General features: G+C 40.7%; 1 protein-coding gene across 7 annotated transcripts in view; it reads left to right on the top strand.

The window, feature by feature from the left end:
• pcnt (pericentrin) overlaps window positions 1-20,248 on the top strand; it is a 215,085-nt gene that overhangs the window by 193,300 nt on the left and 1,537 nt on the right. For all 7 annotated transcript variants that reach the window (XM_073046383.1, XM_073046379.1, XM_073046380.1 and 4 more), the window contains 6 exons: window positions 2,903-3,002; window positions 6,003-6,179; window positions 9,898-10,136; window positions 11,028-11,116; window positions 14,650-14,800; window positions 19,559-19,677. In XM_073046383.1, coding sequence (XP_072902484.1) covers window positions 2,903-3,002; window positions 6,003-6,179; window positions 9,898-10,136; window positions 11,028-11,116; window positions 14,650-14,800; window positions 19,559-19,677 — 875 coding nt within the window. The remainder of the gene's footprint in view (window positions 1-2,902; window positions 3,003-6,002; window positions 6,180-9,897; window positions 10,137-11,027; window positions 11,117-14,649; window positions 14,801-19,558; window positions 19,678-20,248) is intronic.

Below are 20,248 nucleotides of genomic sequence, written 5' to 3'. Positions count from 1 at the left end.
TGTAAACCTTTTTATCTGTTAAAACCGTGTGCTAAGTTTGGCAAAAAATAAAAACTAAGAAGGTGGTCATGCTTTAAAATCTGACTGATATTTGAAACCCTGAGTATGTATTTTATAGAAGTACATCATGGTGTAAATAATGGAAATTGGATACTTATTTCTGGTTCAGAATTTCATGCTGTTTTGAAAACAGTTGCCAAGAATGAATGGATGAATAATAGTGTTTTTGTCATACTTGATGAATGAATGAGTGATCTTTATTGTCATTATACAATGAAACTGTTTGGTTTCCTCTCAGGCAATTAAATAAAGCAGTAGATAAAAACAAGACAGTAATAGAAAAACAGTATTAAATAGATCAGTAACAGAAAATAAGTTGCAGCAGCACCAGAATATCACAGTAATGCACAAAGTACCGTTAGTACAAGTATTTGAGTCCTTGTGTGTGCATGTATGTACTCACAGTTTCAGTCATTGTTCTGTGGGAGTGGTGTGATGGTAGTAGAAGCCCTGGGGTAGAAGCTGTTCCTCAGTCTATTTGTTCTGGCTTTTAGTATCCTGAACCTTTTGCTGGACGGCAGCGGGTCAAACAGGGAGTGGTCGGGGTGTGTGGTGTCTCTGGTTATGCTGATTGCTTTCCTCCTGAGTCTGCTGGAATAGATGGTGTCCAGTCCTGGGAGCTCCATCCTGACAATTCGCTGGGCCGCCTTCACCACGCGATGCAGGTCTTGTCACTCAGCGGCTGTGCAGCTGGCATACCACCCTGTGGCACTGTTGGTCAGGATGGTTTCAGCTGCGCTTCTGTAGAAGTTAAGCAACAGCTTTTGTGGGGGTTTGACCTGTTTCAGCTTTCTGAGAAAGAAGAGTCTTTGTTGTGCCTTTTTTTACAAGCAGCGAGGTGTTGGTGGTCCATGTCAGCTGTTTTGACAACATAACTCTAAGGAACTTCAGGTTTTCCACACTTTCCACTACCTCTCCATGTATATGGAGGGGGATGTGTACTCTGTCCTTTGATCTCCTGAAGTCAATGATCATCTCTTTTGTTTTAGAAGTATTAAGGACCAGGTTGTTGTCTTTACACCACTCCGTCACTTCAAGCCTGTAGGCTGTTTCATCCTCCTCGGAGATCAGGCCAACCACTGTGGTATCGTCCGCAAATTTAATTATGGAGTTGGAGGTGTAAATGAGGGTGCAGTCATGTGCGAAGAGCCTTTTCTTTTTGAAACAAACTTGATGGAGTGAACAGTTTTTTGCTAGACTGAACATCAACCCCCTTCTCTGTACCTGACAGCTCTGGGAATATTCAAGATTCAAGATTCAAAAACTTTATTGTCATTCTAACAGTACATCAGCTCTGCAGAGCAGAATGAGACAGCGTTTCCCAGGAGCAGTGCAATCATAACATAACAAACGCAACACTAAATAATAAACATAACAATAATAAACATATCCTGCACTTAATAGTTCAAAACACACAACTTGTGTTAATGTGTCAAAGACAGTTTTGAAGACATTTTATAAAGCTGTACTGGGAATGGAAAGAGCCCTTTTAATCAAATGTATTTATCCCTGCAACTGACCATTGCTCAAAAAGGGTCTATAGGTTCCCCCCGCTATCAGAAGGCAGAGCATTCCTATGGAACCATTTGTAAGCCGAAGTGTTGTAAAGCGAAGAAGCAATTCCCATTAATTTCTATGGGAAAAATTTCCCAGACCCTGAGCGTTCCCAGACCCAAAAAATAACCTACCAAATCATACCAAATAACACATAAAACCTAAAATAACACTAACATATAGTAAAAGCAGGAATGATATAAATATACAGTCTATATAAAGTAGAAATATTGTATATACGGTGTAGTTTCACTTATCAAAATCGGGAAGGCAACGAGCCAAAATTGATTTGGTGAAAAAAATCGGTACGTCCAAGCCTACGCACAACTGCCTGCCCAAGGCTTTATGGTCATGGTAGTCTTTCTTGGGGTAAACACGTATAAAGCGGGTGTCTTTTTTTCGTAAAAGCGAAAATCCTCTTTGGTTAGCGAAAACGGGTACTAATGTAGGTCTTTCATAACCGCGAGCTGTCGTAAAGTGAACGTTCGAAAAAACGGGGGCCACATATATTCTGCTAAACTGTAAATGATGCTAAACTGTGAATTAAAAACACAAAATGCTGGCAGAACTCAGCAGGCCAGACAGCATCTATGGGAGGAGGTAGTGACGACGTTTCGGCCCAATACGTCATCACTACCTCCTCCCATAGATGCTGAGTTCTGCCAGCATTTTGTGTTTTTATTTATTTCCAGCATCTGCAGATTCACTTGTGTTGCCTCTAAACTGTGAATTGGTTGTCAGGTAAAATTAGTTGACTGCTTTCTTTACCAAAGGATTATTATAGCTGACCAACATTTTGTTAGACTGTTCCAAACTAATTCCTCTTTCTTAGGTGTACCAGTTTCTATACCTCCCCCGGTTCATGTATTTATCTGAAAAAGATCATTTGCTGTGGTAAAATGTTTAATTTCCCTCCAACTTACTGCAAAAACGTCTCTTGGCAGTAGCATGAGATGCAATTCAATGCCAAATATAGGAAAATACAGCAAATATTGCTGTAACTTTCACTATCTCAGTGGAAGTTAAGAGAATATTTAAGAAATGTTTAGCATTAAATGTTTGAATAAAAATGACAGAAAAACCGGCAGGGAAATCTGCTATTTTAAATGTTATGGACTGCAATTTTAATTTCAGCAGGATATTATCATAGCCTATCTACCCATGTCTCACCTTAAGCTACTAAATTTCAGAAAGTAATGTTTGCCTTGTTTTGAGCAGTGCCTGTTTTCTTTTCAAGGGATATATGGTGACTGACACATGCTTTTTCACTATTCCCTTCCTTTTCCAGGGGACAGGATAGCCACATAAAGGCCGAAGATCTAAGAGATCTTTTACAGACTGTAATTGAATCAAACTCTGAATCACAACAGTTCCTTTCAGGAATACAAGTGAGTGAGGTTAAAGGCATACAATTTTAGGAGGTATTAATATGAAATTGGGTGTTGTTAAACATTTGAATGGATTTCTTTGCTTTTTTTTCCCAACTAATTTGACAGTGCACACTTGAATTAGACCATTATCTTGTGGTCAAATCACTTACCATATAACAATCACAGCACGGAAACAGGTAATCTCGACCCTTCTAGTCCGTGCCGAACGCTTACTCTCACCTAGTCCCACCAACATGCACTCAGCCCGTAACCCTCCATGCCTTTCCTGTCCATATACCTATCCAGTTTCTTTTTTTACATGAATTTTAACTCCAAATGTTTCATGCCACTAAGTTGTAATTGAAGCAAGACCCAGCTTCCTCACTGTCTTATCTTTGCTGTTACAGTTTTCTTTGCACTGCATGCCTAGATCTTTCTGCTAAAACCACATGAATGATACTTTACAAGAAGTACTCTGAAACCCCATCACTTCAAAAAAACTTATTTAATATACAGTGTTTCAGAGGACTGTTCTGGGTTAGTGCACATTTTCTATGCTTTCTAATCTTGTATGGAATTAGGATCCATACAGTTTTATTGAATGCAGTGCTGCTTAGATAGTTTATATATAGACTTTGATGAAACCTTTGCTATCCAACAAAATGGATAATGATACCAGAAATGCTCAACAAGTCAGACATTATGGTTTTGCTGATAGGTCATTGACTTGGAACTCTCAACAATAATTATCATTTAGGCACAGAGAGGATCTGTATTTACTAACGAGTAGCTTTATTGGCTCAGTTTTCAAGCGTGTACATTTACACAAATTAATACCTGTGTGTGCAAGGTTTCACTGACCCACCATGAACATTCAAAGAAGAGGGAAAAGAAATAGTTTTATGGTGTTGTTATCAAAATACAGGCTTGCAGAAGGAACAAGGAGTTTATGATGGCCAGGCATTCTTCTTGATCTGGGTATAGTCCCCATGTCTCTGATGTGGAGACATCTACTTCTGCGATTGTTTTTCTCCACAAAGTTGTCACAGCAACACACACAAAATGGTGGAGAAACTCAGTAGGCCAGGCTGGAAAGAGAAAACAGTTGACATTTTGGGCCGAGTCCTGTCTGGTGTGCTGAGTTCCTCCAGCATTTTGTGTGTTTTGCTTGGATTTCCAGCATCTACAAAGTTGTCACTGTCTATGCTCCCAAAATTAACCATTCTTATCCTTTTGCTTATCAGATCAATTTGTGTTGTTTCAGTCTTTGTTGCCTCAGGGTCATCTGACTGACCTGTGTCAGTTTCTCATTGGATGTGACAAGCATTATGGCTGTCCTCTCAGCCTCCTGCCTTAGGTGATTTCTTTTGTTTTGTCCGACTCGGGATGTTTCTTCTGCAGGCCTGTACTTTGCATAATAACACCATAAAACCATAAGATATAGGAGCAGAATTGGGCCATTTGGCCTGTCGAGTTAGCTCTTCCATTTCATGGCTGATCCAATTTTCCCCTCAGTCCCAATCTCCTGCCTTCCCTCTGTATCCCTTTAAATCATGGCTAATTAAGGATCTTATCATAAAGACTTGGCCTCCACAGCTGCCCATGGCACAGAATTCCACAGATTCACCACCTTCTGGCTAAAGAAATTCCTTCTCATCTCTGTTCTAGAATGACATCCCTTCATTCTGAGGCTGTGTTCTCTTGTCTTAGACTCTTCCACCCCAGGAAACATCCTTTCTACATCCACTCTATCAAGGCCTTTCACCATTAAGTAGGTTTCAATGAGGTCACCCTTCATTTTTCTGAATTCTAGTGAATACAGGCTCAGAGCCATCAGACATTCTTTATATGACAAGCTTTTCAATCTTGCAATAATTTTCGTGAGTGTCCTTTGAACCCTCTCCAGTTTCAACACATCCTTTCTAAGATAAAGGGCCCAAACCTGCTCACAGTACTCCAAGTGGGGCCTCACCAGTGCTTTATATTATTTCAACATTACATCCTTGCTTTTATATTCTAGTCCTCTTGAAATGAATGCCAACATCACATTTGCCTTCCTCACCACAGACTCAAACAGCAAATTAACCTTTAGGGAATCCTGCACAAGGACACCCAAGTCCCTTTACAGCTCAGATTTTAGTATTTCCTCTCTATTTAGAAAATAGTCAACTCTTTTGACAGACGTAAAGTAAGAGAGTAAAACAAATAATGTAAGAGAAGATTGTAAGATGTATAAATAGAAAAGAGTAGTATAAGTAATTGATGCTCACTGAAATGATATGTTTGGGGAATTACTAACAAGTAGAGAAAAGGCAATAATTTAAAATAGTCTTTGATAGATGTTCTGGGTCAAAGACACTTAAAACATCCCAATAGTAATAATAATAAAGGGGTTATAGTGAGAGAGGAACTTAAATGTATGATAAAATGTATCAGGCAAGCTAATGGGACTGGAAGCCAATAAGTTTCCAATAAGTTGGCCTACATCCTAGAGTCATTAAAAGAAGTAACTGCTGAATAGTTGTAATCTACTAAAAAAAAAGATATATTTTCACAGTGGTTCAAAGATTTACAAAACTACAAATGTAATGTAGCTTTTCAAGAAAAAGAGACTGAATTTGGACCTTATTACATGAAATGATAAGCTAGTTATGTGACTAGTCGCAAGCTGGTTACCACATTCAGAATAACATAATACAGTACTTTGAGATATTTCTGACTGATTGCAGATAACTTCATTTTCCATTTTGTCCTGAGTTGCCTACTTGTTGCTTTGTTACTTGTGATCGCTAGTACCTGCGGTTGAGTGCTTATTCAAATCTTCATTTCTTTCATGACTTGATGTTTGAACCTTGGTGTTCAGGGCAAAAGCATAAACTAGGTTATTTAGATCTGAATGTTACTATTGAAAATATCTATAGCCACACTCATTCCATAATGAAAAAACAGCACTATCTGTTACAGCATAATCATTGAACAATCCTATTTTTGAAGTTGATGTGTAACTTGGTGTTCTAGGAGAAGCCAGTGGACAATGCAAATTCTGTACTGAATTTTGAAAGGCAATGTTGGATGAAGGAAAGAAACCAGCTGCAGAATGCCTTGAAAGAAGCTGAATCAGAACTGGCCAGAGTGATGGCAGAGATTGAAAATAGACCTCTGCGACATGACCTTGTTGACTCCTCCAATTCGAAGGTTGGTATCAAGGGGATTTGAATCTACACCTCTGCACTTATAGAGCTACCTTGATAGATACTTTATTGATCCCAAAGAAAATTGCAGTGACACTGTAGCATTACAAGTGCACAGATATAAATATTAAAGAAGTAGAAAGAATAAAAAATAAGTTATTACAGTCTAACAGGAGGGGGTCATATAATGAGTTACCTTTGGCTATTAGGCTCTATAATGAGTCAACCCCAGCTGTAGGTTGACTCATTATAGAGCCTGATAGCCAAGGGTAAGAACGACCTCATATAGCTCTCTTTGGAGCAGCGCAGTCCATTACTAAAAGAGTTCCTCTGTTCAGCCAAGGTGGCATGCAGAGGGTGAGGAACATTGTCCAGAATTGCCAGAATTTTCTGTAGGGTCCTTTGTTCTACCACATCCTCCAGTGTGTTTAGTTTGACTCCTATAACAGAGCCAGCCTTTCTAATCAATTTATTGAGCCTGTAGGCATCACCCGTGTTGATGCCAGTGCCCCATCACACCATCTCATAGAAGACTGTACAGTTGACAACAGACTGGTAGAACATGTGAAGGGGAGGCCTGCGTACTCCAAAGGATCTCAGTCTCCTCAGGAAGTAAAGGTGACTGGCCCTTCTTATACACAGTCTCTGCATTGGTGCTCCACTCAAGCCTGTCATCTCGGTGCACCCCCAGATACTTGTGGGTCCTCGCCTTCAATAGTAACAGGCTTAGTCTTCCTAAAGTCTATTACCATCTCCCGTGTCTTACTAATGTTGAGCTGCGGATGATTCAACTTGCACCATTTGACGAAGTTCTCACCAGGGCCCAGTATTCATCCTCCCATCCTCTCTTTATACACTGAACTATGGCTGAGTCATCAGAATTCCTGCAGATGTCATGACTCAGTGTTATATCTAAAGTCTGAGATATACAGGGTAAACAGGAAGGGAGGCAATACAGTCCCCTATGGGTCCCCAGTGCTGTTTATAGCCATGTCTGACACACAGCCCTGAGGCCACACAAACTGTGGTCTGCCAGCATGAGTATATATTGTGTATTATCACATCCTCCAAGACAAGATAACGAAGGGAAATGTTAAGATTGTTCCCCAATATTTGTGTTATGTTGGGGTTGCGTTGTACCTAATATTTTTGCATTTTGGACAAATTCTAAAACATACAAAGGCAGAAGCCTGACCAAATGTTTCAATTGGTTTGAGAAATTTGAGGTATTTGTTTCTTTGCATGAAAATATACTTCCTTTCCCAATGTTGGCCAAAAATTGCTTTAAAATAATGTTATGGAGATCGGTGACCTGTAGTTTTCCCAAAGATCAGGGCTGGGATCTCTGTTGTTTGTAATGTGTTTTAATGATTTGGATGAAAATGTATTGGTCTGATTAATAAGTTTGCAGATGACACAAAAATTGATAGAATTGCATATAGGAAGGAAGATTGACAAAGGATGCAGCAGAATATAACTCGATTGGAAATAGGAGAATGTCAGATGGAATTTAATCTAGGCAAGCGTAAGGTGGTTCTTTTTGGGAGGTCAAGTGCAAGAGGAAAGTATACAGTAAATGGCAGGATCCTGAGGAGCATTGGTGCATAGGAATCTTAGTATGCAAGTTTATAATTCCCTGATAGTAAATTGAGTGGTAAAAATGGAGAACAGCATGCTAACTTTCATCGGTCAGGGCACTGAGTATAAAAAAATTGACTAGTCATGTTGTAGTTGTATAAAGCTCTGGTTTGTCCACATTTGGAGTAATATGTGCAGCTTGGTTGTTGCAGGAAGGATATATGCAGGATGCATCTATAAAGAGGGGTTAGACATACTTGGATTGTTTCTCCAGGAACATCAGTGCCTGATGAAAGTTTATAAAATTATGATAGGCATAGAGTAGAAGGTCAGAGTTTTCTCCCAGGGTGGAAATATCAAATACAAAAGGGAATTGGGCTAAGGTGATTTTGCCTGGAATATGTTTGGTAAATGGAGGTGGTAGAGGTGATATTGTAGCAACATTTAAAGAGCATTTACTTAGATAAATGAACAGTCAGGAGCCAGAGGGACGTGGACCTTGTGCAGGCAGATGTAATTAATTCAGAGTGGCACCATTGTTGGTAGATACGGTAGGCTGAAGGGCCTGTTCCTGTGCATTACTAACTAATATGTTAGTTTGCTGGCATGTGAAGAGTCATGAGTCTCCTGCTCTCCAGAAACATGCTTCTCGGATTCCAGACTATTTCTGCTAAGTCATCTCTTGAGATTACTTTGGGATGAGCTATCAAAAACAAAGCAACTAAGCTTTTGAGAGTGGGGTGGAGGCATACCTACTGATCCACCTATCGACTTTTGATTTTGTTGACCTGAGATACTAGCACAGCATGGTTAGCATGTCACTATTACAGCACCAGCATCCCGTGTTCAATTCCCGCTCCTGTCCCCATGACATGGGGGTTTTCTCTGAATGGACTCACATTCCAAAGACGTGCAAGTTAGTAGGTTAATCAGTCGCTTGTGTAATTGGGCGATGCGGGCTCATTGGGCCTGTAGCACAGAATTAGATGCATCATTTCAGGTTGACTCACAGTGACAAACCCAACCTTAAAGGAAACTTGGAAGAGGTGCACTAACAAGGCAGCTTCTTGGAATAACATAACCTAGGCAACAGTGAATAATGTATAGAGGAAATCATAATCAGACTACAACCCCCATGGGTTAACAAATCCAAAGAATCTGTATCAAGTCAGACAATGAATCTTGGATCCGATGAAGTAGAGCAGGACGTCATTGAAGAGTGACTGGATTTGCCAAGTGAAGAGCTCAAGTGGAGCCAAGTGGAGATCTACTCAGACCGAGGAACAGAGATCACAGGAAGAGAAAGAAACTGTCAACGCATTACCGAAGGAGCTCACAATGCAGCAGCTTTCCGGGGCATTATGTCACATGGAAAAAATCAAAAACAGGAGTCGAGAACCAACTTTATTTTTACATATACGTTTACATATATTAGGAAATTGCTGTGGTGTGTTGGCACTACATCAAAAATGACAACACTCAGTTACACAGAATAAAGAATTATATAAAAATAAAGTTAGAAGTATAGATATGGAATAAAATGTACAAAAATACATAACACCATGTACTTACAATGTAAGCAGTATTATTAAAAGCGGTTTAAAGTGTTTACTATGCAGTGACGGAGGTAATAGATAGAGGGGGTGGGGGAGCTAACTTGAATGGTTGATCAGACTAACTGCCTGGGGAAAAAACTTTTAAGACAGTATGAGCCTAACATAGCGAGCAGCATTAGATGTGATTACTGGATGGAAGAGAGGTTGACAAAGTGATGTTGGGCAGAGAGAGAGAGCGTGTGTTGGGAGCAGAGTAAAGTGGATAGAGATACATCTTGTATGTTTCACATGATGAATACCTTGAAAGAGCAGAAAGTACTTTGTTTTGATTTTAGAATTAGTTGTTCATAAAATGATATTTGATTATTTTAAATACTCATGAGGTATTTTAAGTGTGCAGGATTTTATTGTTTGAGATTGAGCACCAAAAACACTTTTCACACTGAATTTATGAATGCTTCACAAGTTATTTTACCCATCATGTCAAATGAGGGAGATGTATAGTGCTCCTTAAAGCATAATGTTATTGATGATTTTTGCTCTTGAGCTGTAGACATGAAATGTTAAGTTTTCTGTGTTTATATGCAGATGCAGCGACTTTACGGCAAGTACCTCCGGGCAGAAAGCTTTAGGAAGGCCTTGGTGTACCAGAAGAAATACCTCTTGCTGCTTTTGGGAGGATTCCAGGAATGTGAACAGGCAACCCTGTGTTTAATTGCACGTATGGGAGTGTACCCTTCTCCTACAGACCTCCACATGCCCAAACGGCATTCCCGTCCATTAACAAAATTCCGCTCCACCATTAGAGTGGTGATCGCAATTTGCAGGTATGAATTCTCTTTAAACTTAATGATAAAACTGGTTTAATTGCTTTCTCAGGAGTGGCTGTTTTGAGTAAATTTCTCTTGAGACATTTGCTTGGTGCCTTTCGGTTCTAAGACCATAAGCCATTTGGCTCATCAAACCTGCTCTGCCATTCCATCATTGGCTGATTTATTATCCCTCCCAACCCCAGTTTTCCAGCCGCCTTCCCATAACCTTCGACACCCTTACTAATCAGAACCTTTTTTCTCAGACTGAGGCTTAATATTACTGGCATATGTCGTGAAATTCATTGTTTTGTGGCAGCAATACATTCCAGTACCTAACAATAAAAAGCATCCAGGTCATGCTCTCTTCTTGATACCACCAGCAGGTAGTAGGTACAAGAGTCTGAAGACACATTGTCAACATTTTAGGAACAGCTTTTCCCTCCACCATCAGATTCCTAAAGGGTCCATGAACACTATCTCCCTATTCCTGTTCTGCGCTGTTTATTTTCTTAATTATTGCAACTTCATAGTATTTTATGTACTGCTGCCACTGGGCAGCAATTGTCACAGCAAATCTCCAAGATAATAAACCTGATAGTGTTTAAAGATTAATTTACTTGGCATCGGCTATGTAGTACAATCTGAACGGCTGTTTGATGATACCTTGTGTTGCTGATGTAAACAGTTTGATTTTTAAAGCTCCGTTGGCTGAAGGCAGCATAGGTCTTGCTCGTGAAGGATAGATTGTTTAGTAAGATAGTTTGAAAATAAATCTTTGTTACTAGCACTAGAGTAGATGCTGTATAGACTACTCAGCAGGTAAACAGTGTGTTTGATTTAATTTTTATGTGAGGTTTGACCCAGCTTTGTTCAGTACTGTTAATGTCCCAATCTGTACCTCTTCAGGCTGAAATTCCTGGTGAAAAAGTGGCAGAAAGCAACAAGGAAAGGTCTGTACTCTGCATCGACAGCGAACGGTATTGGAGGTGGTCAAGGTACGACTGGAAATAATTGTTTCCATTTCTCCAAATGTATACCTGTGAAGATAAAATAATACCTGAGTAATTTTAATGTATATTTAAATAGCCTATAGCATTTTTAGTTGAAATGACAAGATTTATAAAAGGAACTGTGGAAGCATTTGAAATTTTATCTTAAAATAATGTAACTTATTAAGGATGTAAGTTGTGGAATGAACACAAACTACTCAATAGACCCATTTCAGTCCAAACACCCCTCATAAGATCCTAATCTGAAGAAGAAAAGACCTGACATCCATCTCAATATGAAGGTAGCAAAATAAAGACGAACCTTTATTCTCAGAGTTGTAGCTGTCAGCATCGGGATGCAAAATTTGTTTTGTGGCAGCAGTACAGTGCAATGCATAAAAATAATATATAAATCACAATAAGAAACATAAACACAAGAGATCCTGCAGATGCTGGAAATCGAATGCAACACACACAAAATGCTGGCAAAACTCAGCAGGTCAGGCAGCATCTATGGAAATGAAAAACAGCCGATGTTTTAGGCTGAGACCCTTCATCAGGACTCCAGTTATACATGTTAACATATGTACATGTATGTATATATAGTAGTGTAAAAAGAGTCAAAAATAACAAGCTAGTGTTAATGGGTTAATTAATTGTCTATTTAGAAATATGGTGGAGGGGAAGAACTGTAAGCAGTTTAGAATACAGTATTATTTTAGAACATAGAACAGCATAACACAGGAACAGGCCTGTCAGCCTACAGTGTTCTGCCAAACTAGTTAAACTATTGATTAAATATCTAATTAAATTAATTTCTTCTGCTCACATAACTTCAATAGCCCTCCATTCTCTGCACACTCTGGTATTTATCTAAGAGCCTCTTAAATGCTTCAGTCATATCCGCCTACAGTCCCACCTCTGGCAGCACATTCCCATATATATTATATATTTAATATTTATAGATTATATATTATATAATTTTATATATATTATATATAGCAAGTTATTCCATTTTTACATATATATATATATATATAGAAATAACTTGCCCTGCACATCTTTGATTTTACCACCTCCCACAAAACTTAAATGCTTAAATGTGGTTTCTCTGGTATTAAACATTCCCCCTATCTGTGCCTCTCATAATCTTATAAACCTCTATCAGGTCCCTCCTCTGTTATAAGAAGAGGTCTCTCCTACCTGTCCTCCTCCCCTTAAGACAGTGGATCAAATTAGGCCATTCGGCCCTTTGCATGTGCTCTTGACATTCCATCATGATTGATTTATTATTTTCTGCCTTCTTCCCGCAACCTTTGACATTCTTACTAATCAAGGACGGTTCAACCTCTGTTTTAAATTCATCTAATGACTTAAACTCCATGGCCATCCGTAGCAGAATTCCAAAGGTTGGGTAAAAAAAATTCCTCCTCATCTCTGTTCTGAAGGCTCGCCCTTGTATTCTGTGCCCTCCTAGACTCCCTCATTATAGGAAACATCTGCTCCACATCCCATCTATCTAGGCCTTTCAGTATTGAATAGATTTCAATAAGATCCCACCTCATTCTTCTAAATTTCAGCAAGGGCAGGCCCAGAGCCATTGAGCACATCAAACACTCCTCATATGTTAACCCTTTCATTCTCTGAAGCTCCTCTGTACCCTCTCCAATGCAGCATATCATTTCTTAAATAAGGAGCCCAAACCTGCCTACAATACTCTGTGCGGTCTGTCTTATAAAGCCTTAGCTTGTGGAGAAATGGACAGCCCTGCATCTTATTTTCTGCCTGTACTGTACTTTCTCTGAAAATATTATTTTCCATTATGCTAATGCCTTCCCTTCTACTACCTGAATCTTCTCCAAGGATCATCACCTTGTCGTGGAGAGGCTAGTGAGATCCTGAGTGCAATGCCATCTGGACTTCCACTATCTGGCACTTAGCTTCTCGTAAAGTCATCCGTGGCGGTGAGGTCAAGGGGGAGGTTCCAGACAGAGAGAGATCCAGCCGAGATCTCAGCAGTAGAGCTGGTGGAAGACAATGACACATCACAATGGCAGTGAAGGGTCTCCAGCCATCTTGCATTCCATGCTGCTGGACCCTGACCCTGATCTGTCAAGGACCACGTAGTGGCTGTTTGTGCAAGAGCCTCCCCACATTAAACAAAGTTACACACAGGCATTCTCCATTAAGGGAATAACTCCTAGGAGAATATCATACTCGACTCGACTTCCTACCTCAGTACCTCAGGTTCCCTTAATGAAGAACCTGCGTGATAAAATTACCTGTATGGATGGCATGCAAAAATAAAGCTTTTCACTGTGCCTCAGTACATGTGACAATGTTAAACCAACTGACCAAAGCTTTGCCCATTTGAAAGGCTGATTTGATAACTCTGTGATGGCTCTACAGTTTGAAAAGTTGGCTAAGTCTTGCTGGTATTCAATTTGCTGAGGTACCCAGCACTATTCTCCCTCACAAACGAGAGAAAATCTGCAGATACTAGAAATCCAAGCAATACCCACAAAATTCTGGAGGAACTCGGCAGGCCAGGGAGTATTGATGGAAAAGAGTAGAGCTAACGTTTCGGGTCGTGGCCCTTCAATGGGACTGCAATTCTCCCTCCTTTGATTTGACATGAACAATTTGACATACATGTGACAAGTAAAGGTAATCTTAATTGTCTTAACCTTAATCTTAATTTAGTTTTGCCATTCATATCAGACCTGAAGCACCTTGTTGATCTCATTGGGGGTTCTAGACAAAGCCTAGAGAAAGAAGTAAACTAGAGCAAAATAATTAAAAATAATGTTTCCAATTATTGCTCAGTGCTCGTTTTTTGTTTTTTAGCATTTAAAATGTTAATTATTTACCTTGACAGAAAACAAAGCTCTGCTCCCTGCTTTGTTAGCTGTCCAAGTTTCTCTGTGTTCTTTATTGGGTCATCTGCAAAGCTGATGTTGATGACCCTGTACATTCGACCCAGGTTTGCCCATTAAACACATGGACTGCGCCCAACAAGATCTGGTCCAATATGTGACTCTGAATCAAAAACCCTAATAAATTTGTTATTTTTCCCTGTCTAAAGAATCTCTGCGGCATTCTTGTTCTGAAATAAAATGGTACCCATCTTAAAATAACATGAGTGTTGGATATAAAAAGACTAAATTAATCCTGGTCTAGGTGACTTCTCTCAGTTCTTGGAACACAAAGTCAAGAAGCAGTGGAGGAAAGCTTTTCTGATTGTTTTCAGTAAATGAAAATAAACCACGTAGAACTTTTTTTATATTCTTTGAATAATGCACCTGATCTCAGTTTACATCTTTTGGGATAATTGAATTTTATTCTGTGCCTCAAATATTTGGGTAATGATTTATGAATTCTTTAAGGGTGAATTTCCAAATGGCTGTGGCGTGGGCATTGCCTATATTCTGTACAAGTAAGCTCATTTTAAGGGGCACAAGGTGACCAGATAAGGGAAGGCATCTGTCTTATCAAGCAACTGACCTTGGTAACTCAGAATTTTCTTTTTCTATTTCCAGCTCCAGCCGCTAAAACTGAAGTCCTTCGGCAACAGCAATCAATATTGACTCACATTACAAACTCACCACCAACCAAGGATAATGTTTCTGCTCGCAGACTTAATAATGCAAGTCACCAATCACCAAAGTCTTCCTATCGACTGCAGAATAGGTGAGATGGATTATCAAGCTGGAAGATCAAATCCATTGTAACATGTAGACCTGAATCTAGGCACACAAGGGACTTTTTCAGTGATAAGCACACTAATTCTTAGATAGATAGATAGATACTTTATTCATTCCCATGGGGAAATTCAACTTTTTTTCCAATGTCCCATACACTTGTTGTAGCAAAACTAATTACATACAATACTTAACTCAGTAAAAAATATGATATGCATCTAAATCACTATCTCAAAAAGCATTAATAATAGCTTTTAAAAAGTTCTTAAGTCCTGGCGGTAGAATTGTAAAGCCTAATGGCATTGGGGAGTATTGACCTCTTCATCCTGTCTGAGGAGCATTGCATCGATAGTAACCTGTCGCTGAAACTGCTTCTCTGTCTCTGGATGGTGCTATGTAGAGGATGTTCAGAGTTTTCCATAATTGACCGTAGCCTACTCAGCGCCATTCGCTCAGCTACCGATGTTAAACTCTCCAGTACTTTGCCCACGACAGAGCCCGCCTTCCTTACCAGCTTATTAAGACGTGAGGCGTCCCTCTTCTTAATGCTTCCTCCCCAACATGCCACCACAAAGAAGAGGGCGCTCTCCACAACTGACCTATAGAACATCTTCAGCATCTCACTACAGACATTGAATGACGCCAACCTTCTTAGGAAGTACAGTCGACTCTGTGCCTTCCTGCACAAGGCATCTGTGTTGGCAGTCCAGTCTAGCTTCTCGTCTAACTGTACTCCCAGATACTTGTAGGTCTTAACCTGCTCCACACATTCTCCATTAATGATCACTGGCTCCATATGAGGCCTAGATCTCCTAAAGTCCACCACCATCTCCTTGGTCTTAGTGATATTGAGACGCAGGTAGTTTGAGTTGCACCATATCACAAAGTCCTGTATCAGTTTCCTATACTCCTCCTCCTGTCCATTCCTGACACACCCCTCTATGGCCGTGTCATCAGCGAACTTCTGCACATGGCAGGACTCCGAGTTATATTGGAAGTCTGATGTGTACAGGGTGAACAGGACCGGAGAGAGTACGGTTCCCTGCGGCGCCCCTGTGCTGCTGACCACCGTGTCAGACCTACAGTCTCCCAACCGCACATACTGAGGTCTATCTGTCAAGTAGTCCACTATCCAATCCACCATGTGAGAGTCTACTCCCATCTCCGTTAGTTTGTGCCTTAAGATCTTGGGCTGGATGGTGTTAAAGGCACTAGAGAAGTCAAGGAATGTAATCCTCACAGCACAACTGACCCCCTCTAGGTGAGAGAGTGATTTGTGCAGCAAATACGTGATAGCATCCTCCACTCCCACCTTCTCCTTATACGCAAACTGAAGAGGATCCTGGGCGTGCCTGGTTTGTGGCCTCAGATTCTGTATTATCAGCCGCTCCATGGTCTTCATAACGTGCGACGTCAAGGCAACAGGTCTGAAGTCATTCAACTCCTTTGGTTGTGGTTTCTTCGGTACCGGGACAATACAGGATGTTTTCCACTGTCTGGGTACTCTTCTCTGCTCCAGGCTCATGTTGAAGATGCGCTGTAGTGGTTCTCCCAGCTCAGTCGCACAGGCCCTCAGTAATCGTGGGGAAACTCCATCCGGTCCAGCCGCCTTGCTGGTACAGATCTTCCTCAGTTGACCTTCCACCTGTGCAGCCGTAATCCTGGGCGCGGGCAAGGTCTCCTGTGAGTGGCTATTTTCCTGTGAGGGAAGTAAGCCTGGTGTGGATTTCTGCGGTGAGGATGAGATTGAGCTGTCGAACCTGTTGAAGAAGTTGTTCAGCTGGTTCGCTTTCTCCACATCTCCACTTATGTTCGCCCCCCGCTTTGCACCGCATCCGGTGATGATCTTCATCCCATCCCACACCTCCTTCATGCTTTTTTTCTGCAGCTTTTGTTCTAGCTTCCTCCTATACTGCTCCTTTGCCCCCCTTATCTGTACTCTGAGTTCCTTCTGAACTCTTTTAAGCTCCAACCGATCACCATCTTTAAAGGCCCTCTTCTTCTGGTTTAGGAGGCCTTTGATGTGACTAGTGATCCAGGGCTTATTATTGGGATAGCAGCGAACAGTTCTAACAGGGACAACTGCATCCACACAAAAGTTAATATAGTCCGTTGTGCATTCAGTGACCTCCTCAACGCCCCCACAGAGCCCCCCTTGCAGTACATCCCAGTTAGTAGTACCGAAGCAGTCTCTCAGGGCCTGTTCAGCTTCAGGAGTCCACTTCCTAAAAGAGCGTGTGGTAGTGGGATGCCTCATCACAATTGATTTATATCTGGGCTGTAACAAAACCAGGTTGTGATCAGCTTTCCCCAATGAAGGCAGTGGGGATGCACTATATGCCTCCTCTACGTTTGCATACAGTAGGTCAATAGTCCTATTACCCCTGGTGTAGCAATCCACGTACTGGGAGAAAGCAGGTAGTGTCTTGTCCAAAGTCACATGGTTGAAGTCCCCTGTAATTATCACCAGTGCCTCAGGGTGCTGTGTCTGAAGCCATTCATGATCCATTCTGATCCCAAGGATCTTGACTGGTCTAAGACTCTCATAGTCACAGCTAACTCGATGGAGTCTTCCTTTCACAAGATCTCATTAATCATTTGGCTCGTGCCCTATGTTAATGCAGTTTGATTGGAAATAAGCAGGGTTGGAAAACACCAGTGCTATTAAGATGTTTGCAGCACAAAGTTGAGTCATCAACCCATTTCGTCCTTTTTAAATTTTCACGATTATGTCATTAAAATAAATTAAATGTGAAATGGTTTCATAGTTGGTCTTCACCGCTATTTCAGCATGCTTTTATTTTTGTTTTGCTTTTGATGTTGTTGGAGAGGGGAGGAGGATATTTAGTTAATGCACAGGGTATACACATTGCTAATTGAAATATTGTAACTTTGCATTATTTAAGAGAAGCAAAGAATGTGTGAGGAATTATTTCCAGTGGTTGAGTTGGAAGATGCATCTTCCCCTTTGAAATTGTCTAGACTAACCAGGCTGTACAAGTATATGGATCCATGTCAGTGCCAGTACTGGTAGATGAAGTGGTGAAGGTGATGTACAGGATAATTGTTGGGGCATTGAATATAGATGTGACACAGACGTGGCAGGAAAACGAACCCAAGTGCAAGACTCTGACGCGGAGGCAGGATCAGGAGGCAGAATCTCCATAGCGAGTGTAGGATCAGGACCAGGCTGAGTCAGGACCTGGGAGACTTGGTTTACGGAGAGATACAGGGTTGAAGACTTGGAGCAAGATTCCTGTCTCTCTGAGAGTCAACCAATAATCTGACAAAGGCTGACCGAAGCTGTCGGAGTCTTATCCTCTGGTGGCTAATGGAAACCAGGTGTTGGTGATTGAGAGAAATTGGGAAAGATTGGGAATCAAGTGTGGGGATTAAGGACCAATTAGGGAGGAAAGGGAAAAGGTGGAAAATGCTAGCCAGGACCATGTCAATAGAAGCAGGAAAGATATGGTACAACTTTGTAAAACTTTAACTAAGGCCACAACTGTACAATCCTGATTGCATACTATAGAAACAGTGTGATTATGCTGAAGAGGATGTTCTGAAGAAACTCACCAGGTTGTTGCCTGGCATGGAATAATTCCATTATCAGGAGAAACTGGGTTTGTTTTCCTTGGAGCATAGGAAGTTTAAGAGACTACCTGATTCAAAATTATGAGATGGGGTTAACAGTCACTGGCCAAAACTCAAGGACTTAGGTCATGTCACGAAGTGAAGTTTTTAGAGAAAATCCCTACAATTACAGAGATGTTTTCAGTCTTCTACTATAAAGGCAAATAATGAAGTATCTGACATTCCATTATTTCCTTTAAATTTCTTGATCTCATTTTCAAAGTTACCAATGCTGAAGTTAGCCTTTCCCTTAATACATACCTGCAGAATTTAATACTGTCAGTTTCTATATTTTTTATATTAGCTTGCTCTCTTAATCTGCTTTTGTTCTGCCCTGCCCATTGGAGTCTAGATTCTGGGAAATATCATTGACATTGAGTCAGCCACTTTGCCAATAGAATTGACAGTTTTTTGAGCCTTTCCAGTGCTTTGAAGTGCTGGCTGTCAATCTACCACCTTTAGTCCACTGCTTCAATGCCCAAGAATGGAAAAGTCTGCAAGAAGTGGTGGATACAGTCCAGTCTAACACAGGAATAACCTCCCCACCATTGAGCATATCTACAAGGAACTCTGCCACAAGAAAGCAGCATCCATCATCAAGATCACCCACCATAACAAGCTAGACTCGCTTTTCACTGCTGCCATCTGGAGCCTTCGGTCCCACACCACCAGTTTAAAACAACTACTACCCTTCAACCACCAGGCTCCTGTACCAGCGTGGATAACTTCACTCACCTCAACACTGAACTGATTCCACAACCTGTGCACTCACTCTCAAGAACTCAATAATGCATTTTCTCAGCATTATCTATTTATTTACTTGTTATCTTTTTTTGTTGTACTTGCACAGCTTGTCTTTTGCACATCGGTTGCTTGTCAGTCTTTGCGTGTAGCTTTTCATGACTCTATTGTATTTCTTTGTTCTGCTCGGAATGCCTGCAAGAAAATGAATTTCAGGGTAGTATATGGTGACATGTATGTAATTTGATAATAAACATTTAATTTGAACCCAGCTGACCAGGAGCTTTGTACATTTTTGCACTATAAATTAAATGGAAGATGAGGTTCCATTGTGCAAGGTGATAGTGACACCTGCCCTTTATTTGTTACACAGATCATATTTCTCATTTGGAGGAGGGCAGGACCAGTCAGTCCTTTCAAGCAATCAAGATCCGGAATGCTCACTCACTGAATATATTCAGAGGCTTGAGGCAATCCAGCAACGACTTGGAGGTATGTAAACTGTCACATGCTCTTCTCAGACCAGCCCTTTGGTTTGACGATAACTTGCCTTCACTCCATTTCTGTATGTTCCAGGGTGACTGATAATGCTGATGTGAGTTCGGCAGGCTGCCGTAGCTGGGTTAGAAGATGTTTGACGAATAGCGTGCAATGCCATTTACATTGGGTTTCTGTCTGTTCCTGAAACATGGACTTGACGGCCTTAGTGCCTTCCCGAATAGTTCCTCTCTTTTGTTGGGCCATGGTTTCCCACAAGATGACGGGGTGTTATGTTTTAAAACTGCCATTTGAGAACAGCCATGCTGCCTCCCAGAATAGTTTTTTGGGAATATGTTGTAAGGCGCCAAATGAGTTCAATGCCAGTCGTGATGGCCTAGTCAAAGTTCAAAGTAAAGTTTATTATCAAAGTACATATATGTCACCATACACAACCCTGAGATTCATTTTCTTGTGGGCATACTCAACAAATCTATAGAGTAGTAACTATAATAGGATCAATGAAAGATCAACCAGAGTGCAGAAGACAACAAACTGTGCAAATGCAGATATAAATAAATAGCAG

Source organism: Hemitrygon akajei, chromosome 5 (genome assembly GCF_048418815.1).
Source record: "Hemitrygon akajei chromosome 5, sHemAka1.3, whole genome shotgun sequence".
NCBI lineage: Eukaryota > Metazoa > Chordata > Chondrichthyes > Myliobatiformes > Dasyatidae > Hemitrygon > Hemitrygon akajei.
This window is presented reverse-complemented; position numbering and strand designations above follow the sequence as displayed.